General features: G+C 36.6%; 1 protein-coding gene across 2 annotated transcripts in view; it reads left to right on the forward strand.

Annotated features, from left to right (window-relative positions):
• Positions 1 to 24,039, forward strand: part of Not10 (CCR4-NOT transcription complex subunit 10) — a 97,149-nt gene that overhangs the window by 45,388 nt on the left and 27,722 nt on the right. For both annotated transcript variants that reach the window (XM_089095106.1, XM_089095105.1), the window contains exons 11-12: positions 7,212 to 7,354; positions 9,897 to 10,085. In XM_089095106.1, the coding sequence (XP_088951232.1) occupies positions 7,212 to 7,354; positions 9,897 to 10,085 (332 nt within the window). The remainder of the gene's footprint in view (positions 1 to 7,211; positions 7,355 to 9,896; positions 10,086 to 24,039) is intronic.

Genomic DNA, 24,039 nt, shown 5'->3' on the forward strand with positions numbered 1-24,039 from the left:
ACTATCTATAATTTAGAAGTACAATTACAATTTTTACCGGATTCCAAATTTTTGTTGTGAAGTAGGGGTGCTGGGGGTTGGAGGTAATTTCTCTTTGACTTTGAAAAATACCCTTTTCGGGTATTTTCGTTGAGAAAATCTGAATACAGGCAAACTGCCTCCTAAATCTTTGACTTTAAGAAATACCCTTTTTTGTATCCTCATTAAAAGAACTACATTTTTGTGAATTAGCTCCCCTTTTCTGAACTTTGTGAGGCTAAAATTGTAAAATGATTGTCCTAAAACAAAACAAAGTATGTAGCCTACATCATTCACGTTTGACTTCTATTTTCTGTCACGATTGGTACTATGGTGTTTTTTAGCTTGTTGATTGCAAGATTAATGCTTCAGTTTAGAAGTCCGATACTGAACAATTTGTTTATTTCATAAATGGTCTTTGATTTCCATCTAAGTGGGTATTTATAGGTTTTGTAAGTAATTAATTACAAATATGAGAATTAAATTCAATTTTTAGCGTAACAAAGCAAAACACTACATGTAGCTATTGCTCCGCTTGTGGCTAACTCGCTGCCTTGACCATGCACCCAGCACAGCCAGCCTGACCAAAATTTGAAATATCTTACTTCTATAAGTATTCATTTGAAATATTTGCGAGTGACGGACGGAATGGCCTCGGACGGAATGGTGGTCAAATTTTTGAATAGTCACCTTAGTGGATTTTCAGATTTGTGTTTATCTTACAAATACAGATTATAGCTGTGTTTACTGATGATGGATCATCCCGCCACTATCTGCTGGATTACAGTGAAGTTTCAGTGTATTTAAATGTGTGTTTCAGGGCACTGTGTTGGAATTATGTATAAAGAATGGGAAAGCTGAATCCCTGAGTGAGATTTTCTTTCTTTAAAGGTTCTGAGATTTGTATTACCTGTTATATTTAGTCATTTTCTTGGTTTAAATAACGAATTTTAAGATTAGGTGTTCCCCGAGATTTTTTAAAATGTGCAAATTTGATTCTGCTGTTCAAAAGAGGGGACATGAATTGTTTTCCTGATTATTGGCGAATCTCACTTTCAACAGTTATTTCAAGGATAATTGAAAAGCTTATCAATAACAGAATTGTGATGTTTCTGGAAGATAGATATACTGGTGGTTCTGGTCTCTCTTGTGCCCGGGGCAAAATCTTGATTAGCGCCCCCTCTGTCTCCCAAAAATTTTTAGGCCGAATTTTAATAGTTGACAAACTTTACCTCTACTCTATTTTAATAAAAATAAAGTTTAAAAACTACAAAATGATTATAACCGTTAGATTATGTATTTGAAATTCTGCGCCTTTAAAATTTCTGCGCCCGGGACAAATGCCCCCTCTGCGCCCCCCCCCCTAAAACCGCCTCTTGATAGATATTATTTTAGTTCACATCAGTTTGGTTTTAGAAAGAGACGGTTGACGGGGCAGGCTGTTTTGCTGCCCACTTCTTCTGTTAATGATGTTTTGGATTAGGGAATGAAGGTGGCTTTTGTATTTTTACACATAACTAAAGCGTTTTTATTCAGCTGATTGTAATATTCTAATTGAAAACCTTTTTAATCGTGGGATTCAAGGAAAACGTCTATATTTGATTGAATCATTTTTATTTAGTTGTTCCCAAAGTGTGATATTACATGGAATCCCTTCAGTTATTTCGTATATACTTTACGGTGTTCTTCGAGGATCGGCTTTGGGTCCATTGTGGTTTGTGGTGTGTATAGATGCTCTTTGCAGTATATCTAGTATCGTAACTTTGAGTATAATTAATGATGATAAAAATGTTATAGGAATATTTCCATGTTTTGCTGATGACTCTCATTTGACTGTTGCTGTTAGGATCAAAGTTTCAAACTCTCATTTGAAATCAGGAAATTATTATCACAAATCATCATTATCAAAACTATATCATGACCATTTCATAATATTATCGTAAGGTATATAAATATTATCGTAAGGGAATAATTGTCCTGTATTATTTCTTAGTATATATTTGCCACCCCCTCAGATAAAATTTTTATTTCTCGGGATGGCTGTTAATACTAATTTTGTTTGAAAACTTCTGCATATTTTTTTCTCCTCGGGTAATGTCGATTGTCGATTGCCTGGGCAATATCTTATTCCAAATATAGAAAATTCATTAAGTTTAATGTTACCCAGCTACAGTCATGAGCCTGAGAAAATTTGCCTGTTTTTTTAAATTTGGGAGAAAGCCCCTCCCCCTCCAAAAGGCAAGTAATCTTTAAAAAATCACATTTTTAGGTTGCGCGTATCAGAAAATCGTACTATAGAGGTTACATCTATAAAAATGTGGAACTTTGCTTTTCTTTCCTGAAAAAAAAAACATGGATGTGTGTATATTGTTTTTTTTTCTCCCCGGGAGTGATTGTATCGAACCGATGGTCCTAGAAGATCAGGAGAGGGCTCTGTCGAATGGAAATTGAGAATTGCAGTGGCCTTTTCAAGCGACCAAAAAATTGTATCTCCGGAAAGTGATGTTTTCTGCCATTTTGTTGCTCCAGATCACGATTTTGCCCCAAACAGGAACAAGTTGCTATTGTTTCAAAATTCTGAGGTAGCCCATCGATTTGAAATATCAAAAAACTATGTATTGAACTTCCCAGTTGTAAAGGAAGCAATGTCACACGGTGATGCATTCGTTCCTGAAAAGTCATGCAGTCCATATAAGATAAATAGTTAATATAGATACTTATCTTAATGCTTGATTTAACTACATTGATTTACTTGATTTTTCATGAAAGTAGATTCAATGGTATATAATTGTGCATCAGCACATTTATGAAGGAGTGTGAAGGAGAGGTGGCGGGTCATTGTGAAGGGTGAGGGGAGGCAGATACCTAAGAGTATATTTCAATGCCCAATTTGTCTAACTCTCAATGAGCCTTCATAGAAAGGGGTGTGCATGTCGTTTTTTGTGTGGGGGGGGGGAGTAGGAAATAATTTCTAATCTGCCTCCATTCAGACTAAGCCGGAATAAGGGTGCTGCGGCGTTATACCTCCCTTCTTATTGGAGAAAAAATGCTTCTGACATTTATTTTAAAGCTCCATTTAACTGAACTCGTTTGCTTCGTATTTCATAAAGTTATATACCGTGATATATAAGTGTGCATCAGCTATTATGAAGGAAGAGTGACGGTTCTTTGTGTTTGGTAGAAATCAATATCTAATCCCTCTTGATTTCCAGGATTATTTTTGGTCTACGCCCTAATTATTGGTGATTGGATGAGGGGTTTTAGCCCCCCCCCCCCACTGTGACAATTTCGGCCTATATAACATAAAATATTGCCTTCACATGTCTATCGGTAGAGAGGTGGAAAAGGCGAGACGGGGCATCACGTGTCTTGCCAGTAATCTGGAGGGGGAGGTGGGCCCGATAAGTGCTACCTGGTGCTTTGTTTTTAGTGATTTTAAATTGCAATATTTCTTATTTCCGCTGTGTAAATACAATATTTCAATGTATTTAAACATACGTATAATGTATTTAAACATCAGAGAACCCAGTTGTAGGTTTCAAGCTCCCATCAGCAGAAATGATGAATTTCTCATATTTTTCTTGTCAAGAATCGAGATAGCTGATTCGTGTCTCTTTTTTTGTTTGTTCTCTTTCCAGGGTGATCATATCGAACCAATAGTCCTAGAAAACAAGAACAGTATTTTCTAGTGTTTTATCCTAAATCCTTTGGAAATTAGAAATTATGGTGCTCCTTTTAAGCAACAAAAAGATCAGAAACGTGAGATATATTTATTTGCACTGTTTTAGTTTAGGCCAGTCATCTGATGACTTAAGACCGTTTCCAAACTAATCCACGAACAATAAGGAGTCGGAAAGGGTCCAATAAGGATTAAAGTTACATACTTCCTTGGACCTTGGTTCAAAGGTTCAAGCGGGGGCGGGGCCAGACGGGGGTGACGATATCGGTACCTTGGACCTTGCATCTATACAGTCAAGAACTTGTGTGTGATTCTTCTTTCAAAATGGCATAACATGTCCATCGTTGGACAAACATTGATCCCTGAAGATGGTGTTTTGAAATGGGATACTTGTGTAATTTTGGGCCCTTGTCCTGGAAGCTGCAGCTCAGACCTCATGGTCCTCCAATTATGTAGACCAAATCTTTTTTACAATCCTCATCTCAACAAGGTATAACACGATCACCTTAACTTTAAAGCTGAAAGAGGAAGCAGGGCTTGTGTCCAGGACCCTGCATTGTATACTCCTATCAGACCTGTTGAAATGATCCCTGAAAGATAACGGGTCAAAATAAGTCAAAGTTGTTTATACTTATCAAGTTTGGGGGAGGTGAGAAGGCCCTAGAGCCGTTCAATTTTGTTGACTAAATCTTTTTAGGATACTGATTTTAACAAGTTATACTATGCCCACTGATGTGTGTATAACTTGATTCACTTCAATTCTGTTCAACACAACTACTGTAACTAGAGCTTTTGACTATTTTAAACAGTTTTTTTTTCAAATTTTTGGTCAGTGTGTAGGAGGGGGCCTCTAAGTAGGGAAATTCTTCTGGGGCTGGCTGCCCTCTGATTACTTTTGAATATCACCCTGAACATGCCCTGAAAGTTTCAACTTGATTTTCAAAGTAGTCGCGAATAAAAGTAGTTGCATTCGCAAGTATTTGCGGTCATAGTCACAAGTAGTCGCAGTCGAAAGTAGTTGCACTCGGAGTCGCAAGTAGTCGTTGTTGTAAGTAGTCGCCACCGCAAGTAATCGTAGCTGCAGTTACAAGAAGTCGCAGTAGGTCTCACAAGCAGTCGCAGTTACAGTCACAGCAGCATTAGTAGTGGACCTGAAAGTTTCAAATTAATACTCTTTACTGTTCCCGTTACCTGTTCTTGCAGATAATGCTGATACGCCTTTTTGATAACTTGGATGCACATAGTGTCTTTTAATTTTGTTCATAATACCCCTCATTATTCCCTGAAATTTCGTCTCAATACCCTTAGCCTTTTCGGACACAATCAGGATAAAATATTCCCCCCTTTCCTAATGATAAATTCCGCATGTAAAAAATGGATAAATTGCATAATTTGCATTTCTTGTCCCAGTGGCTGTGTGGAGGGCTTCGCATCCCTGAAGGCATAATTGTTAGACCTTTTCAATATTTTGAAAAAAAATGGCTCTTCAGAATTTCAACCAGTGTTGTGGAAAGGGGTATCTAAAAAGGGAGAGGAGGGACTGGTTGCCCTCCGATCGCTCTTTTACATCCCCCTCAACATGCCCTGAAAGTTTCAACTTAGTGCTCTCATCCGTTCTTTAGATATTGCTGATACGTCTTTTTGTCAACATCCTGAATGTAGCTTGGTTTGATTTTGTTTGACATCCTCCACAACATTTTTGAAAGTTTCACCTGAATACCCCTTTTTGGAGACCCAGGATAAAATATTTCTCTTTTCTCAATAACCGAAGTTATGTATAAAGAATGGGTAACTTGCATAACTTACAGCTCTTGCTCCGGGGCTGTGAGGGAGGATGAAAGCCCTGGAGGCATATTTGTTGAATATTTTGAACAAAACGTTTTCGGAAGAGGGTATCTAAAAAGGGTGGGGGGGGTGGCTGGTTACACTCCGATCACTCTTCAACATCCCCTCAAAGTTTCAACTTAATATCCTCAGCTGTTCCTTGTATATTGCGGATACGCCCTTTTGATTTCATTTGATTTCATTTCATTTTGATTTGATTTCAGTGTGTTTTGATTTCATTCGACATCCCTGTCAAAATTTCCTTGAAGTTTTCACTTAATACTGCAATTTTTACATCTTAAAATGCCGTTTAACAAACGTAAAAATAAATAGGTTATTAAAAGAAAAAATTGCTTTATTCGTAAAATACTGCACATTCAGTGATATCGTATCACCTTAAGATATTTATTGACATTTTTTTTTATCTGAAGAATGACTCAACAGAGTCTGTCAGCCAAACCTCTGCCATGATTAGATTGTTTCCTTTTTTACAACATTTGACAGCTCATGGAAGGGGCCTTGAGCTTATGATCATGCACTAAATGTGATTATGATGTGAGTAAAGAGCAAATTACGATCACTATTTCTGGTGGTCACGCGCATAAAATAAAAATATTTGAAACTTGAAAATAAATGAAACGGAAATTAAAACGGAAAGTCCATCGAAGTTCGGTGCCCTTTGGAGTCCATCGAAGTTCGGTGCCCTTTGGAGGGGGCACTGAACAGTCGGATGTTGAAAAACGACATTTATATTCATGGTAAAATGTGATTCTCCTGGGTTTCTTAAATGGGGAACTTTAGACCCCCAGTTTTAAGTTTTGGACCATCACACACCGATTGGTATCTCAGAATTTGGATTTTCTAGCCTTTTGGTCCCATATGGTCCAAAATTGGCGTTCACGGCACAAAATGACAGAGAATGTTTTTTTTTCTCTGTCATAACCTATTCGTTAGCGTCAATGCATGAAAATGATGGGGGAGCAAAATGTATTTTTAAAGTTCAGGGGGGGGGATTTGGTTGTTTCTTTCAGTTTTTTTTTTCAAATAAAATTCAAAAAACATATTTCCAGTATCTAGGGAAGGGGAATTCTAATTGAGCAAATACCTCCCTCCTGCTTCTCCTAATTGATGCCACTTTCCCTGCAAATAAATGCTTTCCCGGTGCTCTACTATAAGTAGTTTGACAAGATCACCCCTGTAAAAAAAAAGAAAAAAAAAAGACACATCTGTGCTACTCCTTAAAACGTGTTTTCGTTGCTCCTCGTTGTTCAGGATGGGGACTGTAATCCGCAATTTAAGGTTTTTGACAATGGTAGCCTCAAAGGTAAAATATTGTTCTCAAAGGGTGAAATATTGTTTATTTCAACTGTGTTCTTTTAGGAGATTTTATGCTCGTTTGTGAAATCCTCAGTAATTTTTTCTGGTAACTACAAATTATTTTTCAATTAAGTCTGAATGGAAATTCACAATACTACTTACAAGGGATATATTTTTCACGAGACGGTTTCTTTAAAAACCCGTTTTTCAAGTTTAGGAAACAATGGGTGGTGGTTTGCTCTTTGCTAGATTTCAGCTACTATTCCAATCATTATAGCGCGTCATAAGTTAAGTACATTGCATGTATCATTAAGCTTATGACTTCAAAGTCTTATAGTTTCCTTGAATAAATGTTTCTGTTTTGTCTTTTTAGTTACCTCATAAAATTATATAAAGCTGAAGCCCTTGTGATGTTAAGCAGACCAGATGAAGCTCTTCCTTTACTGAACCCGCAAAGTCTTACCAGTATTGATTCACGAACAGATAGCTCGTCGAAAAAACTGCTGTTTGCCAAAGGTATTTAAATCCCGGTCAGTTTCCTTAATTTTTTTTTGTGGAATGCCAATAAAAATGAGACATAAATTACTATGCCATTTAGGAGGGGCGAAGCGATTGACATAACGTTGCGAAAAATATTTGGGTAAAATGAAACATTTTCAAAATTTTTAAAATTCTTAAACTGATTTAAAATATTTAATATTCTAGAATATTATTAATACTGTGTGTTGCGTATTCTTATCGCTACTATGTTTTTCAGATAATATATAAACCTTGAAATTGCAGGATATGATATTCAGTAGCTTATATATGCGTGTTGAAATTTCCGTGTAATGGACATCAAAAGCTAGATTTGTACGCTGTTTGAGCATAACTTACTCAAATAGGTTGATCGGAACTTTTGTCCTACCTTAGAATGCCCCCGGCTCCTTTGTAAAGGAACCAGGGAAGAAGCGAGCCTAATTTCAAATGAATTTGGGGAACGATCCTAAGATAGAGAGGAGGTGTGATGAATGCAATTAAGCTACTTGCAATTTCCCTATACTGTGTATAAAGTTACTCAAAGTAAGCCTTTGAGGAGTTTGTTGAAAAGGAGAGTAGATATCATAGTCATTGCAGTAGCATTACAGATTTCAAGATCTTCCAGATTTATGACAAATAATTCTGGAAAGTTCAATCTGGAAGTAATTAATTCTGAATTGTGGTTCTGTTCATTAAATTTTGATTTGTCTCTGGCCCAGAAGTACACTGAATAAAGCTCAGCTGCGGCCCAACTACTAAACGGGTGGAAGGAAGGGTATTTCCTTAATTTTTGTTTTTTGTACATCCACCACAAGGGGCTGTCAGATATCAACCAAACATGATAGGAAGTAAACGATAGTAACCTAGTTGGGCTTTCAGCGTTTCGGGATACCATCTGACATCTGTGGGAAAGAGAAACTGGAATCCCTAAATTTTTGTCCTCCGTACAACCAAAATGGATCATTGAATTTTGACCAAACTGGATGGAGAGTAAAAGACGAGTGCTACCTCTAGAGGATGATAGTAAAATTGGACCTTTCCGGGAGAGTTCAGGGGTTTCTAAATTCTACTTATCAAGACATCTAGCAGGAAATGCGATTGGAAGCAAGAGTAAATGTCCTAGTTGTACCTTTTTGGAGCGCACAATGATCCAAACCCTGTAGGGGTAAGAGAGGGAGAGGCTCCTGTATTATTTTTTTCGAGGTTTCTAATGAATGGAGCTTATGGATGTCAATCTAACTTTATTAGGAGCAAGAATAAGTCCCCTAACTGGGCCTTTTGAGCGCTCAGGCACAGTTAATCCTTTTTGGGAGGAGGGCTTGGCTTCCTAATTTTGTGCCATCAGGACTTCAGACACGAAAGGTTTCAAATTTGATCCGAACCTTGTAAAAATAAGAGCCAGTGATCTGCCTTTTTGGGATGAAGACTCAATCTAACCTTTGTTTTACAATTTCCAGAAGGGATTGTCGGATCACGACTAGCTGTGGTGGGAAGTAAGAACAATAGTCTTCATTTCCACTTTTTTAGAGCCTGGGTCCGTTCTGAAGGATGTTTGTGAGGGTGGCCAAGGGAAGGAGATCCATAAACTCTTGTCGTTGGCACATCTTTCAAAAAGAACATCTGATTCCAACCAAACTTAAGTTGGGAGTAACCGTTAGTGTCCTAGCTGTATTGTTTTTTAACCGACTTTTGCCTTGCCAGGGCGGTCTTAACTTTGAGGGTATTCTGCGGGTGTTCTTGTAACCAGGGCATATAACAGAGTCGTTTTTCTGTTCTTGATACGACATTTAAAAATCTAAACTGTACCCCATGTTTTGCCTTCTTGGGGTCCGAACACGATGCGACCTCTGTAGTGAGAGAGGGTAACTAGATTCTTATGTTTAGGTCATTCACCCGTATAAGCTGCTTAATATCGACTAATATTGATGATGACGAGTAACTAGTGACCTAGTTTTGATTGTCAGGACTCCGGAACCCATATAGGGCAGGACCTAAATCAGTCAATCAAAGCTCTTGTCAATCAAACTTAGTCAGGAGTATAAATTATTTTGCTATTTCTGTCTAATTGGGGTCCCAAATGGCTGGAATTCAATGGAGCAGGAAGAAGAGGAGAGAGTCTAGATTCTGTTTGTAAGTACACTTACACAGAACGTCAGATTCTAGCCAAAATCTATGGGAAGTAAAAACTAGGCTCATGTTTGTGTCTGTTATGATCTTTAATTGGTTCTCTGTGAGGGAAGGGGTTACATTTTTATCATCTGTGTGCATAAACATGGTCTATTGGATCTCAATTAAAGTTGGCAGGGTTTAAACAGCTTTAAAAGGGATACCGCCCAATCCTGCTGAAATTAACCCTGTAGTTGCTCTGCAACTGTGACTCATGGGTCACAGTTGCAACAACACTCCACGGGCCTTGACACCGATGGTCTATTTGATTACATTTGTTCATTTGTAATCATAAAGAAAAAACTTCATATATATGTATATATATATATATATATATATATATACTTTTATGTATTTATCTTTTCTTTTACAGAATGGTATCCAAGCAGTTTGGATGTTGCGAAATGTGTATTACAGTACAATATGGCTGTTGCTTTGACTATTCGAGGAGAACTCGAAAAATCTGCTGAAATAATTCGGCTACTGTGGATGGCACGTGGCAATGGAGCTGATATCCCTACTCAAGTTGTTGCTCTAGCGCTATACATAGAAATAAAAAGGGGTAATTTTTTTTTAATTGCACTTTTTAAATCACTATGAATTATGATCCTTTTGTGTTATACTTCAGTTGTCCAACTAACAGTTGGAGCACCAAAATAATGGTAATCCTTACTATATTTGATCTTCAGCATTTGCATGCGCATCAGTCATAATATTTACCAAAATACAATTTATTTTGACCTTTCAATGACTGAGAGTTGGATTGGCAATAATCCTGGCTGTGAGATCTTTAATTCCTTTGGATAGTCCGACACTACAAATTGGGAATCTTGCTCTTTCATCGAAAAGAACTTTAGTGGAAAACCTTTTGTCTGTGAACGTAACTTCAAAAATAAATCTCGAATCGATTTTATTTTGCTTCACATCTGAAAAGTCTTGTCAACGGAACATTATCATGAGTATGTTTCTTCGTTTCTTTTTACTCTTTTCCGTAGATATGAAACGTATTTACGTAGATATGAACTTTATACCTTTTTAAGTATTTCTAAATTTCATTTCATTTCATCATCGTAGTGTTTTGTGGTAGTGAGGGGGTGGAGGCTACTGGTTTTTGTGGTCTGATTCTTGACTCAAATTAGTGAATCACCCAATAGTAAAATAATAATGATCAACATGGTGAGAACGCTGCTCTGTTCTGTTCTTCCGCCTTTTCACTGCTTCACCAGTGGATCTAAGCGAAACATGAGTATGTTTTTCAAATCAGTTTCTAAAAGCTTATTAGCTAGTCAATGCCTGGGCCTGTTTTTATCGTTCGGGGATAATTTTTTACAGCTCTTCTTGTGACGTATAAATGCCCTAAAAGAGTGGGAAAAGATACAAACCCATCCTGTTGTGATTTCTAAGAGGAGCCTCACTTTAGGCAATATTCCCAAGATATGGTTGAAAACAAGAGGTGTTTATACCTAAGCCTCGGAAAGAAGATTTTTCAAATCCCAGTTTGCAGAACTTCGTCACATTAACTTCTTATCAACCGGACGAGATAGAATGGTTATTTCATTGGTACCTGAATTAATCCATGGTTGATCCATGCTTAATCCACGAGCAGTCCCTGAGACCAAACATCTGATACACAAAAACTAAATGGGTTTAAAACTGGAAGCTCTACAATACAGCTGTGCACGAACTGGCATGTTATATAGACAAGAAAAGGGAAGCAAGGAACATGCCTTAGGCGTTCGGTGACGCCACTTTTGAATCTGCGGAAGACACCAAAATAGATATAATTATGCAAATTTGGAACCGCCATATATTGAGGAACCGGCAAGTACTCATGGAGCTAAAGGAGGTAAATAATCAAACGCTATTCTGAAAGGAAGCCCTCATGGAATGGTGAGTCCTCCGTCTATGTGGAACCTTATTATGAATGGTCTTTTGAGTCTATTCCAACGCCATTCTGGGTACACTCAGGCATATGCCGAGGATCTAGTGTCTGTCGTACGAGAAAGTGTCTGAAAACCTTGTATGAATTAGGACAACACATGTTAAACACGATTCAGGCATGGTCACAAAAACATAAACTGTATTTTGCTCTTCAAGAGAGTGAAGCTATAGTACTTACACATAAAAGGATAAATCAAACCATTGCTGTCGTGTGGTGTAGTCCATCTAGGTCAACTCGACTCAAATACAGGCAAATGTGATTTCTTTAGTAAAGACTCAAAAGCTTCCCTGTCTGATGATTACATCACACTACTGTGGAACTGCTATGGTATCTATGGACCTTTGTGTAGAGCTTCATTTTTCTAAAGCAAGAAATAATAAGAAGTGCTGTCAGGCTCTATTTGCCAATGCTGAATTTGGGGTTGTATTCCTGCTACATATATTCCAGCTATGAAACTTATATGTATTTTTGTGTGTTCTTTAAACCAAATATGAAGTCTTTTGATATTCATTCTTTGTCTTCTTTGTTGACATATACATACTTACTTACTTTGTACTTATCGTAGTACTCAAGCATCTCAGCTGTCCTTGGTGTCCAGTAACTTTCTAATTGTGGTGAGCTAAGAGTGTCGGTCGTTTGTGAGTGGCTCAATCAATTCGAGCCAGGACTTATCCCTTTTTCGTCCATACTTCTTGAAGCCACAGAGTGGGTCTAGGTATGTCTTTATGCAGGCGAACCCCGTTTTCTTCTGTCCTACATGTCACTTTTTCCATCCCGGAAGAGGCGTACATCTGAGGGCTTTATTGACGAAGGTGTGCTGTGGGTGGCGAGGTGCATGACCGAACCATTGGAGTCTTCTTTATTTGTTTATAGTGGCCAAATCGTAAGGTTGATGGCAAATTTTGCGGAGTTTATTATTGCTGACTCAATCACGAATCGATGCCAATGATTCTCCTTAGAAATGAATGGCCGAATGCGTTGAGGGCATGTATGTCGGATGGTTTCAGAGTCCATGTCTCACAGCTGTATAGTAGGACAGACCGAACGAGGGCCTGATATATCCTTATTCTTTTCTTCAAAAGGACTTGTTTTTGATTCCATAGAGAATGGTTTAGCTGGGTGAAGACTCCAGTTCCTGGAGCATTAATCGACTGAATTTCTGATGTGCAACCTTCTATTGGGTCTACCAAAGAGCCTAGGTACATGAATTCAGGTATCTCGTCTACGGGCGACTGTTCTAGTAAGATTGAGGGGGTCTTGAGATGATATACCAGATACCATGACGTTTGTCTTCGAGGAGCTTATCTTCAGGCCCACCAGAGAGGATTCTTCAACTACTTTTGATAGTATGGATTGTGCTTCTGAATGAGATTCGTCTAATAAGCTAATTTCGTCGGTTTAGTCCAGATCGGTAATCCCAAAATCGGGACTTTCTTCAACGCCTGAGAAGTTCGTCATTGCTCTGGTCATGATCCACTCAATAACGAAATTAAATAAGACGGGAAACAATACACATCTTTGTCGGACACCAAAATCAATTTGGAAAATCCCTGTCGGACAATTTTTTGAAGAAGCCGAGGAGGAAACCAACGGATCCCTTGTCGGGAATGCCGTAGTATGATTTTATATTGACTTGCATTTGGACGTTTCGTGGAAATACATTTAACTGGACAGGTCTCCACTCCCTGGCGGCACCCTCTGCGGTTTGTCCTAGCCAGAATTGGGATAGGTAATTCCGACCGTTACTACCTGACTACTACGATGAGGAGACCGCAGTCGGATTTCTCCCATCCGGATCGTTCCCTAGGGATGGAAGATTAGACTAATCTAATGGGGGGGAACACACCTTCCGAACCATCAGCACCAATCAGTCTGTTTAAACCCAACCTAGTTCACAGGAGCTCTACTCACACATATAGCGAACCTAAAAAACAAAACGTGTTTCTTGTAAGTAAAGGCTTAAATTATCTGTACTATCAAATATACTTACCTTGAATTGATTCTTTATGAAGTATTTGATTAGTATGTAAAATTAATCGAATACTTCAACTCAAAGTTCCTTTGACGCTCATCATTTGTCTACACTACTATAGGTATATCAAAAGAATTGACTTGTTATGATGTTTCCAAATATGTAAAATTCATTAAGTTTAATGTTACCCATCAAAATCTATGTGCCTGAGAAAAATTGCCTGATTTTCAAAAAAGGGGGGAAAACCCTCTAAAAGTGAAGGGATCTTAATAAAAATCACATCATCAGATTCAGAGTATCGAAGAACCATATTGTAAAAGTTTCAAGCTCCCATCTGCAAAAATGTGGAATTATGTATTTTTTGCCAGAAGAAAGATCACGGATGTGTGTTTATTTATTTTTTTTATTATTATTAAATTTTTTTCCCCAGGGGTGATCGTATCGAACCAGTAGTCCTAGAACATCGAGAAAGGGCTCATTCGATTAAAAAATTAAAAGTTTTAGTGTCCTATTTTAAATGACCAAAAGGTTGGAGGGCAACTAGACGCCTCCCACCCACCTGTTCTTCCTCAAAGTAGTCTGATCAAAATTTTAAAATAGCCATTTTTGTTACGCATAGCTGAAAGGTCCTCTAACTATGCCTTTGGAGATAACATGACCCTCCACAGCCCCTTGGGAAAGTCTTTGAGTTATGAAATTTGCCCATTGTTTACGTATAGTATTTGTTATTGGGAAGTATGCATACATTTTTCGGATGGAGGGGGGCATTTTCCACGAAGGAAATTTTCCATGGGGATAGAAGTTTCCGGGGGGTGAACTTTAAAGGGGAAATTTTACAGTGGGGGAATTTGCCAGAATTTCTATACGGATTTGTTTTTATTACTTTTACTTTCTCTTTACCGACTCAATTTTACATATAGAGATACTAAGGGGAATTGTCTGGTGGGAAGTTTTTACCGGGTTGGAGTTGTCTAGAGTATCTTTCCGTAGGAGGAAGAATTTTTCATGGGAGAAATTCGCCATGGGGGAGTCTTCCACAGGATAAACTGTCCAGAGGGAATTTTCTGCGGGAGCAACTTTCTACAAGGGGGTGGGTATTTGCGGGAAATTTTTCCACGGAGGAGGCTATTTCCAGAATGATTTTTAAAACAATCTTTTCAAATGAAAGTCTGTTCCAAATGAAAGTGCGCTACGAAAAATTTTTCACCTGGAACCGTCCGCAAGAAACTTGTCGGGCGGATTTTCAGCTAGAATAGAATTGTCTGGCAGGGTTTTTCCTGGCGGGGGACAGGGGTTTTACGTGTGAATAACTTTCCATGGAGGTATAGTCCGTGGGGAGAAGGAATTTTCCATGTAGGGGGAGTCGGATTTCCTGATATTATTTAAATACGATCAGAGATTAAAAAAAAAAAAAAAAATCAACTTAAAGTAAGAAGCAACATCAAAAATTAAAACGAACATAAATTATTAATTATATGAGGGGGCCTGCCCCCTTCTCAATACCTTGCACTTTGCGCTAAACTTTTACTTTTTCTCCAGTTTGACTCTAACTCATTTCATCTTTGTGGCTCAATTTTGAAGCATATGACTAATATGTATTATTAGTCCGATTCTTCAACAAAAGTCCCTTTGATGCTCATCCTTTGTCTTCTTTGTTGGCATATATGGTGAACCTAGAATAAAAACACTTTTCTTGTTAGTAAAGGCTTAAAGGAACTGTATTATCAAATATACCTCAAATTGATTCTTTTCATCGTTGTGGATAAATTTTCAAGTATATGCCTAGTAGGTATTATTAGTCAGATACTTGAACACGAAGTTCCTTTGGTGCTCATTCTTTGTCTACACTATTGGCATATATGAGAAACATCGAAAAATATTCTTTTAAGTAAAGGCTTAATCCTTCCAAGAATTTTTTTCATCTTTTTTGTTCATTTTTTAAGTATATGACTAATATGTATTATTAGTCAGATACTTCAGCACAAAGTTTCTTTGACGCTCAACCTTGATTTCTTTATTGGCATATGTGGCAAACCTGAAATAAAAACATTTGTCTTAAAGGCTTAAATAAACTGTATTATCAAATATACTTACCTTTAATCCATCCTTTGCTTCTTTGTGGCTAAAAAAACCTAAAAAAAAATGTTTTTCTTGCAAGTAAAGACTTAATCCTTTCACCAATCCTTCTGATCTTTCTTGTTCATTTTTGAAGTATATCAAGGAGGCACACTTGTGCCTCTATAAAGAGGCGACCCACCACAATGTTAAGCGATTTTAGGTCCTAGAGGTCGCAGAGAGACGGCGGTAATCGCATTTTGTAGCCCAAGCTCAAACTAAGAAACTTGCAAAATTTCATCCTCCTCCGACTTTATCTTCATGGGGTAAACTGGGTCGGAAGTTTGGACCCTCCCACCACAGCCCCCCTTTAACGGTGTCCGATTGGGCTGAAATTTAGAGGTTAAGCTTTCCTAGGGCCCGGGAGCTTATCCTCGAAATTTCAGCTTAATCCGATCACTCCTTCCCTGTTTTCAAAAAACCAAATATAGCCACTTAAAATTCATTTCTTTTTTTTTTCTTAGCCATGCCTACAGGCCACAGTTGGCAACGGATCCGGTTGAATGAGGACTCATTCGAAGCAGAATTCGACCTGTTAGGGTCTTTTGATATTTTCAGACCGAAAAAATTATCCCCCGAATTTACATTTACGAAAAACCTCGTTTTCCTATATTAGCCCATGTTAATTTTTCCCACCACAACCCCCCTTTAACGTTGTCTGATCGGGCTGAAATTTAGAGGACAAGCTTTCCTGGGGACTGGGAGCTTATCCTCGAAATTTCAGCTCAATCTGATCACTCCTTCCCTGTTTTCCAAAAACCACATCTCAAGATTTTTGGGAATTTGCTTGCGTCGAAAATAGCTCCAATTTGCTAAACAACTATTACTATTGTGTTTGTATAGTCCAGCGGCTGATAATCCAGACTTTCAGACGGAAAACCCGGGTTCGATTCATCATCAGAGCAACTTTTTTATATACTTTGAAAAGAAACTCAGTTTCTTTTTTAAATTATTTGAAAAAAATTACGTTTTCTAAAGAGTTAAAGAGGCTGAGTTACAAGGTCGACCCTTAAAACGTACAGGGAATAGGAGGCACAGTTGGGGGGCTGTTAAAGAGGCTGAGTCACAAGTTCGAACCTTAAAACGTACAGGGATTAGGAGGCACCCTGTACGACGTGATTCGAGTATTCAGGAATTAAAAGCCTTAACACAAGAATGTTCAAGAGCGGGGGGTTTGGGGGGCGGCAGCCCCCATCTTTATCTCCTGACACGATCAGCTAACAGTTAGTCAAGCAATAATAAGTAATAAACTGTACAAAAACGTGCAGAAATTATTTGAAAAAAACTACGTTTTCTAAAGAGTTAAAGAGGCTGAGTTACAAGGTCGAACCTTAAAACGTACAGGGATTAGGAGGCACAGTTGGGGGGCTACCACCTCCCAAACCCCCCGCTTTCGCAGCCTTTAAATATAAAAAAAAATTTCTTTAAACTGAAAGTAAGGAGCGACATTAAAACTTAAAACGAACAGAAATTATTCCGTATATGAAAGAGGCTGTGCCCTCCTCAACGCCTCGCTCTTTACGCTAAAGTTTTTATTGTTTAAAAAAAGAGTTGTGAGAAAGTCAAACTTTAGCGTAAAGAGCGAGGCGTTGAGGAGGGCACAGCCTCTTTCATATACGGAATAATTTCTGTTCGTTTTAAGTTTTAATGTCGCTCCTTACTTTCAGTTTAAAGAAATTTTTTTATATTTAAAGGCTGCGAAAGCGGGGTTTGGGGGTGGTAGCCCCCAACTGTGCCTCCTAATCCCTGTACGTTTTAAGGTTCGACCTTGTAACTCAGCCTCTTTAACTCTTTAGAAAACGTAGTTTTTTTCAAATAATAACTAATATGTATTATTAGTCAGATAGTACAATACAAAATTCCTTTAACGCTCATCTTTTGTCTTCTTTGTTTGCATATATTTTTAACCTACAAAAACGTTTTCTTTTAAGTAAAAGCTTAAATCAACTGTATTATCAAATATACTTACCTCAAGCTGATCCTTTTCATCTTCGTGTCTAAATTTTGAAGTATATACTTAATATGTTTTATTAGGCAAATACTTCAACACAAATTTCTTTTGATGCGCATCCTTTGTCTTCCTTGTTGGCATATATGGTGAACATAAAATAAAAAGTCATGTCTTGTAAGTAAAGGCTTAAATGAACTGTATTATTAAATATACTTGCCTTAAATTGATGATTTACATTTTTATGGCTAAATTTTGAAGTATTTCACGTGTATGTAATATTAGTCAGATGCTTCAAAATAAAGTTTTTGCAATGCTCATCCTATTTCTTCTTTATTGGCATATATTTGGAACTTAGAAAAAAAGTTTTTCTAGTTATTAAGGGCCTAAATGAACTGGGACATAAAATATACATAACTTAAATCGATCCTTTGCACCTTTGTACCTCAATTTTGAAGTATATGACTAATATTTATTATTTGTCAGATACTTCAACACAAAGTTCCTCTGACGCCCTTCCTTCGCCTTCTTTGTTGGCATATATGGTGAACCTAACAGAATAACATTTGTCTTGTAACTTAAGGCTTCAGTGAACTGTATTATCAAATATACTTACCTCAAATTGATTCTTTTCATTTTTGAGGATAAATTTGAAGTATGTGACTAATGTGTATTATTAGTCAGATGCTTCAACACAGATTGATACTTTTCTCCTTTGTGGCTAAATCTTCAAGTATTTGACTAGTATGTTATATTAGTCAGACACTTCAACGCAAAGTTCCTATGCTACTCACCCTTTGTCTTTTTTGCTGGTATATCTTCAACGAATTGTAATATCAAGTATATTCACCTCAAATTGCTCGTTCCCATCGTTGTGGCTAAATTTTGAAGCATTTGACTAGTATTTTGTATTAGTCAGATACTTCAACACAAAGTTCCTTTGATGCTTATCCTTTATCTTCTTTGCTGGCATATATGGTGAACCCAGGGAACAAAGCGTTGTTCTTGTACGTAAATGCTTCAATAAACTGTAATATCAAATGTACAAGAATTAGACTAGGCATATATGGTGAACCTAGAAAAAAAAACGTTCTTGTATGTAAAGGCTTCAACAAACTGGAATATCAAATGTACTTTCCTCTCCAACAAACTGCAATATCAAATGTACTTACCTCAAATTGATCCTTTTCTCCTTTGTGGTTAAATCTTCAAGTATTTGACTAGTATGTCATATTGGTCAGATACTTCAATACAAAATTCCTTTGGTGCTCACCCTTCGTCTTCTTTGCTGGCATAAAGTTTGAACCTAGAAAATGTATGTATGTAAAGGCTTCAACAAACTGCAATGTCAAATGTACTTACCTCAAATTGATCCTTTTCTCCTTTGGTGCTAAATCTTCAAGTATTTGACTAGTATGTCACGTTAGTCAGATACTTCAACACAAAATTCCTTTGTTGTTCATCCTTTGTCTTCTTTACTGGCATATAGTGTAAACCTAAAAAAAACGCTCTTGTATGTAAAGGCTTCAACAAACGGCAATATCAAATGTACTTACCTCTCCAACAAACTGCAATATCTAATGTACCTACCTCAAATTCATCCTTTTCTCCTTTGTGGCTAAATCTTCAAGTATTTGACTAGCATGTTATATTAGTCAGATACTTCAACACAAAATTCCTTTGTTGCTCATCCTTTGTCTTCTTTGCTGGCATATAGTGTGAACCGCGAAAAAAAAACGTTGTTCTTGTATGTAAGGGCTTCAACAAACTGCAATATCAAATGTACTTACCTCTCCAACAAATTGCAATATCAAATGTACTTACTTCAAATTGATCCTTTTCTCCTTTGTCGCTAAATCTTCAAGTATTTGACTAGTATGTTATATTAGTCAAATATTTCAACATAAAATTCCTTTGGTGCTCATCCTTTGTCTTGTTTTCTGGCATATAGTGTGAACCTAGAAAAAAAACGTTGTTCTTGTATGTAAAGGCTTCAACAAACTGCAATATCAAATGTACTTACCTCAAATTCATGCTGTTCTCCTTTGTGGCTAAATCTTCAAGTATTTAACTAGTATGTTTGTCTGATACTTCAACACAAAGTCCCTTTGATTCTCCTCCTTTGTCTTCTTTGCTGGCATATCTTCAACGAACTGTAATATCAATTGACTCACCTCAGATTGATGCTCTGTCTTATTTGGTGGCAAATATAGTGAACCTAGAAATAAACGTTGTTCTTCTATGCAAAGGCTTCGAAGAACTGTAATATCAATTTGACTCACCTCAAATTTATCTTTCCCTTCGTTGTGGCTAAATTTTGAAGTATTTGACTAGTATGTCATATATTAGTCAGATACTTCAACACTGCTCAACCTTTTTTGTCTTTGCTCGCATATATGGTGAACCTAGAAATTTTTTTTTTCCTTGTATGTAAAGCCATCAACAAACTGTTAAATCAAATGTACTTAACTCAAATTGATCATTCCCATTGTTATGGCTAAATTTCAAGTATTTGACAAGTATGTCATATTAGTCAGATACTTCAACACAAAGTTTCTTTGATACGCATCCTTTGTCTTCTTTGCTGGCATATATGGTGAACATAGAAAAAATAAAACGTTGTTTTTGTATCTAAAGGCTTCAACAAACTGTTATATCAAATGTGCTTACCTCAAATTGATCCCTTTCTGCTTGGTGGCTAAATCTTCAAGCATTTGACCAGTATTTTATATTAGTCAGATGCTTCAACACAAAGTTCCTTTGATGCTAATCCATTGTCTTCCTTTCTGGCATATATAGTGAACCTAGAAAAAAAAAACGTTGTTCTTCTATGCAAAGGCTTCAACGAACTGTAATATCAAATAAAATCACATCAAATTGACTCCTTTCGTCTTTGTAGTTAAATATTGAGGTATTTGACTATTACCTTATATTAGTCAGATACTTCAACACAAAGTTCCCATCCTTTTTCTTTTTTTGCTGGCATATATGGTGAACCTAGAAAAAAAGTTTTCCTTCTATGTAAAGCCATCAACAAACTGTCAAATCATATGTACTTACCTCAAATTCATGCTTTTCTCCTTTGTGGCTAAATCTTCAAGTATTTGACTAGTATGTTCTGTTTGTCTGATACTTAAACACAAAGTTCCTTTGATTCTCCTCCTTGTCTTCTTTGCTAGCATATCTTCAACGAACTGTTATATCAATTAGACTCACCTCAGATTGTTGCTCTGTCTTATTTGGTGGCACATATAGTGAACCTAGAAATAAACTTTGTTCTTCTATGCAAAGGCTTCGAAGAACTGTAATATCAATTTGACTCACCTCAATTTGAACTTTCCCTTCGTTGTGGCTAAATTTTGAAGTATTTGACTAGTATGTCATATATTAGTCAGATACCCCAACACTGCTTATCCTTTGTTGTCTTTGCTGGCATATATGGTGAACCTAGAAAAAAAGTTTTCCTTCTATGTAAAGCCATCAACAAACTGTCAAATCATATGTACTTACCTCAAATTCATGCTTTTCTCCTTTGTGGCTAAATCTTCAAGTATTTGACTAGTATGTTCTGTTTGTCTGATACTTAAACACAAAGTTCCTTTGATTCTCCTCCTTGTCTTCTTTGCTAGCATATCTTCAACGAACTGTTATATCAATTAGACTCACCTCAGATTGTTGCTCTGTCTTATTTGGTGGCACATATAGTGAACCTAGAAATAAACGTTGTTCTTCTATGCAAAAGCCTCGAAGAACTGTAATATCAATTTGACTCACCTCAAATTGATCTTTCCCTTCGTTGTGGCTAAATTTTGAAGTATTTGAATAGTATGTCATATATTAGTCAGATACCTCAACACTGCTTATCCTTTGTTGTCTTTGCTGGCATATATGGTGAACCTAGAAAAAAAACTTTGTCCTTGTATGTAAAGCCATCAACAAACTGTTAAATCAAATGTACTTACCTCGAATTGATCATTCCAATTGTTATGGCTAAATTTTCAAGTATTTGACAAGTATGCCATATTAGTCAGATACTTCAACACAAAGTTCCTTTGACGCGCATCCTTTGTCTTCTTTGCTGGCATATATGGTGAACATAGAAAAAATAAAACTTTGTTCTTGTATCTAAAGGCTTCAACAAACTGTTATATCAAATGTGCTTACCTCAAAGTGATTCTTTTCTGCTTGGTGGCTAAATCTTCAAGCATTTGACCAGTATGTTATATTAGTCAGATGCTTCAACACAAAGTTCCTTTGATGCTCATCCTTTATCTTTTTTGCTGGCATATATGGAGAACCTAGAAAAAAACGTTTTCCTTCTATGTAAAGCCATCAACAAATTGTTAAATCAAATGTACTTATCTCAAATTGATCCATTTCTGCTTTGTGGCTAAATCTTCAAATATTTGACTAGTTTGTTATATTACTCAAATACTTCAACACAAAGTTTGTTTGATACGTTTCCTTTGTATTCTTTGCTGGCATAACTTCAATGAAGTGTAATATCAAAAATATTCACCTCAAAATGGTTATTCCTATCGTTGTGGCTAAGTTTTGAAGTATTTGACTATCATACCATATTTGTCAGATACTTCAACACAAATTTCCTTTAACGTTCATCCTTTGTGTGATTTTCTAGCATATATGTGAACCTTGAAAAAAAATGTTGTTCTTTTATGCATTGGCTTCAACAAACTGTAATATCAAGTGTTATTACATCAAGTTGATCCTTTTCTGCTTTGTGGTTAGATCATCAAGTATTTGACTAGTATGTTATATTAGTCAGATACTTCAACACAAAGTTCCTTCGATACTCATCCGTTGTCTTCCTTGCTGGCATATCTTCAACGAACTGTAAGATCAAGTATATTCACCTCAAATTGATCATTCCCATCGTTGTTGCTAACTTTTGAAGTATTTGACTAGTATGTCGTATTAGCCTGATATTTCAACACAAATTCCTTTGGTGCTCATCCTTTGTTTTTGTATGTAAAGGCTTCAACGAACTTTAATATCAAATTTAATTACGTAGAATTTATCCTTTTCTCCTTTGTGGTTAAATCTTCAAGTATTTGATAGGTATGTTAAATTAGTCAGATAGTTCAACGCAAAGATCCTTTGATGCTCATCCTTTGTCTTCTTTGCCGGTATATTTTCAACGAACTGTAATATATGTACTTCAACATAGAGTTCATTTGATACTCACACTTTGTCTTCTTCGCTTGCATGTCTTCAACGAACTGTAATATCAAGTATATTCACCTCAAATTGATCATTCCCATCTTTGTGGCTAAATTTTGAAGTATTTGACTAGTGTTTTATTAGTCGGATTCTTTAATACAAAGTTCCTTTGATACTCATCCTTAGTCTTCTTTATTGGTACATCATCAACGAGCTTTAATATCAAGTATACTCATCTAAAATTCATCATTTCCATCGTTGCGGCTAAACTTTGTAGTGTTTGAGTAGTATGTCATATTAGTCAGATAAATCAACACAAAATTTCTTTGATACTCATCCTTTGTTTTCTTTGTGGGCAAATCTTCAACGAACTTTAATATCAAGTAAACTCACCTCAAATTGATCATTCCCATCGTTGCGGCTAACTGTTGAAGTATTTGACTATTATGTCATATTAGTCAGATACCTCAACACAAAGTTCATTTGATTCTCCTCCTTTGTCTTCTTTGCTGCCATATCTTCAACGAACTGTAATATCAAGTATACCCACCTTATATTCATAATTCACATCGTTGCGGTTAAATTTTGAAGTATATGACTAGTATGTCATATTAGTCAGATACTTCAACATTATTTGATACTCATCCTTTGTCTTCTTTGCTGGCATATCCTAAAAGTATTGTAATATCAAGAAAACTCACATCAAACTCATCAATCCCATAGTTATGGCTAATATCAAATGTACTTACCTCAAATTTATCCTTTTCTCCATTGTGGCTAAATATTCAAGTATTTGACTAGTACGTTATATTAGTCGGATACTTCAACACAAAGTTCCTTTGATACTCGTCCTTTGTCTTCTTTACTAGCATATATTTCGAACCTAGAAAAAACTTTGTTCTTGTATGTAAAGGCTTGAAAAAACTGTAAACTTTAATATGAAGTTTACTCACCTCAGATTGATCGTTCCAATGGTTATGGCTCAATTTTGAAGTATTTGACTAGTATGTTATATTAGTCAGATACTTCAACGCAAAGATCCTTTCATGCTCATCCTTTGTCTTCTTTGCCGTAATATATGGTGATCCTAGAAAAAAAACGTTGTTCTTGCATGTAAAGGCTTCAACAAACTGTAATATCAAATATACTTATCTAAAATTGATTCTTTTCTCCTTTGTGGCTAAATCTTCAAGCATATGACTAGTCTGTTATATTTGTCAGATTGTTCAACGCAGCATCAAAGATCCTTTGATGCTCATCCTTTGTTTTCTTTACTGATATATCTTCAACGAACTATAATGTCAAGTATACTCACGTTAAATTGATTAGCCCCATCGTTGTTGCTAAATTTTGAAATA

Source organism: Artemia sp. Qi Xiang Cuo, chromosome 10, assembly GCF_049724085.1.
Source record: "Artemia sp. Qi Xiang Cuo chromosome 10, ASM4972408v1, whole genome shotgun sequence".
Lineage (NCBI taxonomy): Eukaryota > Metazoa > Arthropoda > Branchiopoda > Anostraca > Artemiidae > Artemia > Artemia sp. Qi Xiang Cuo.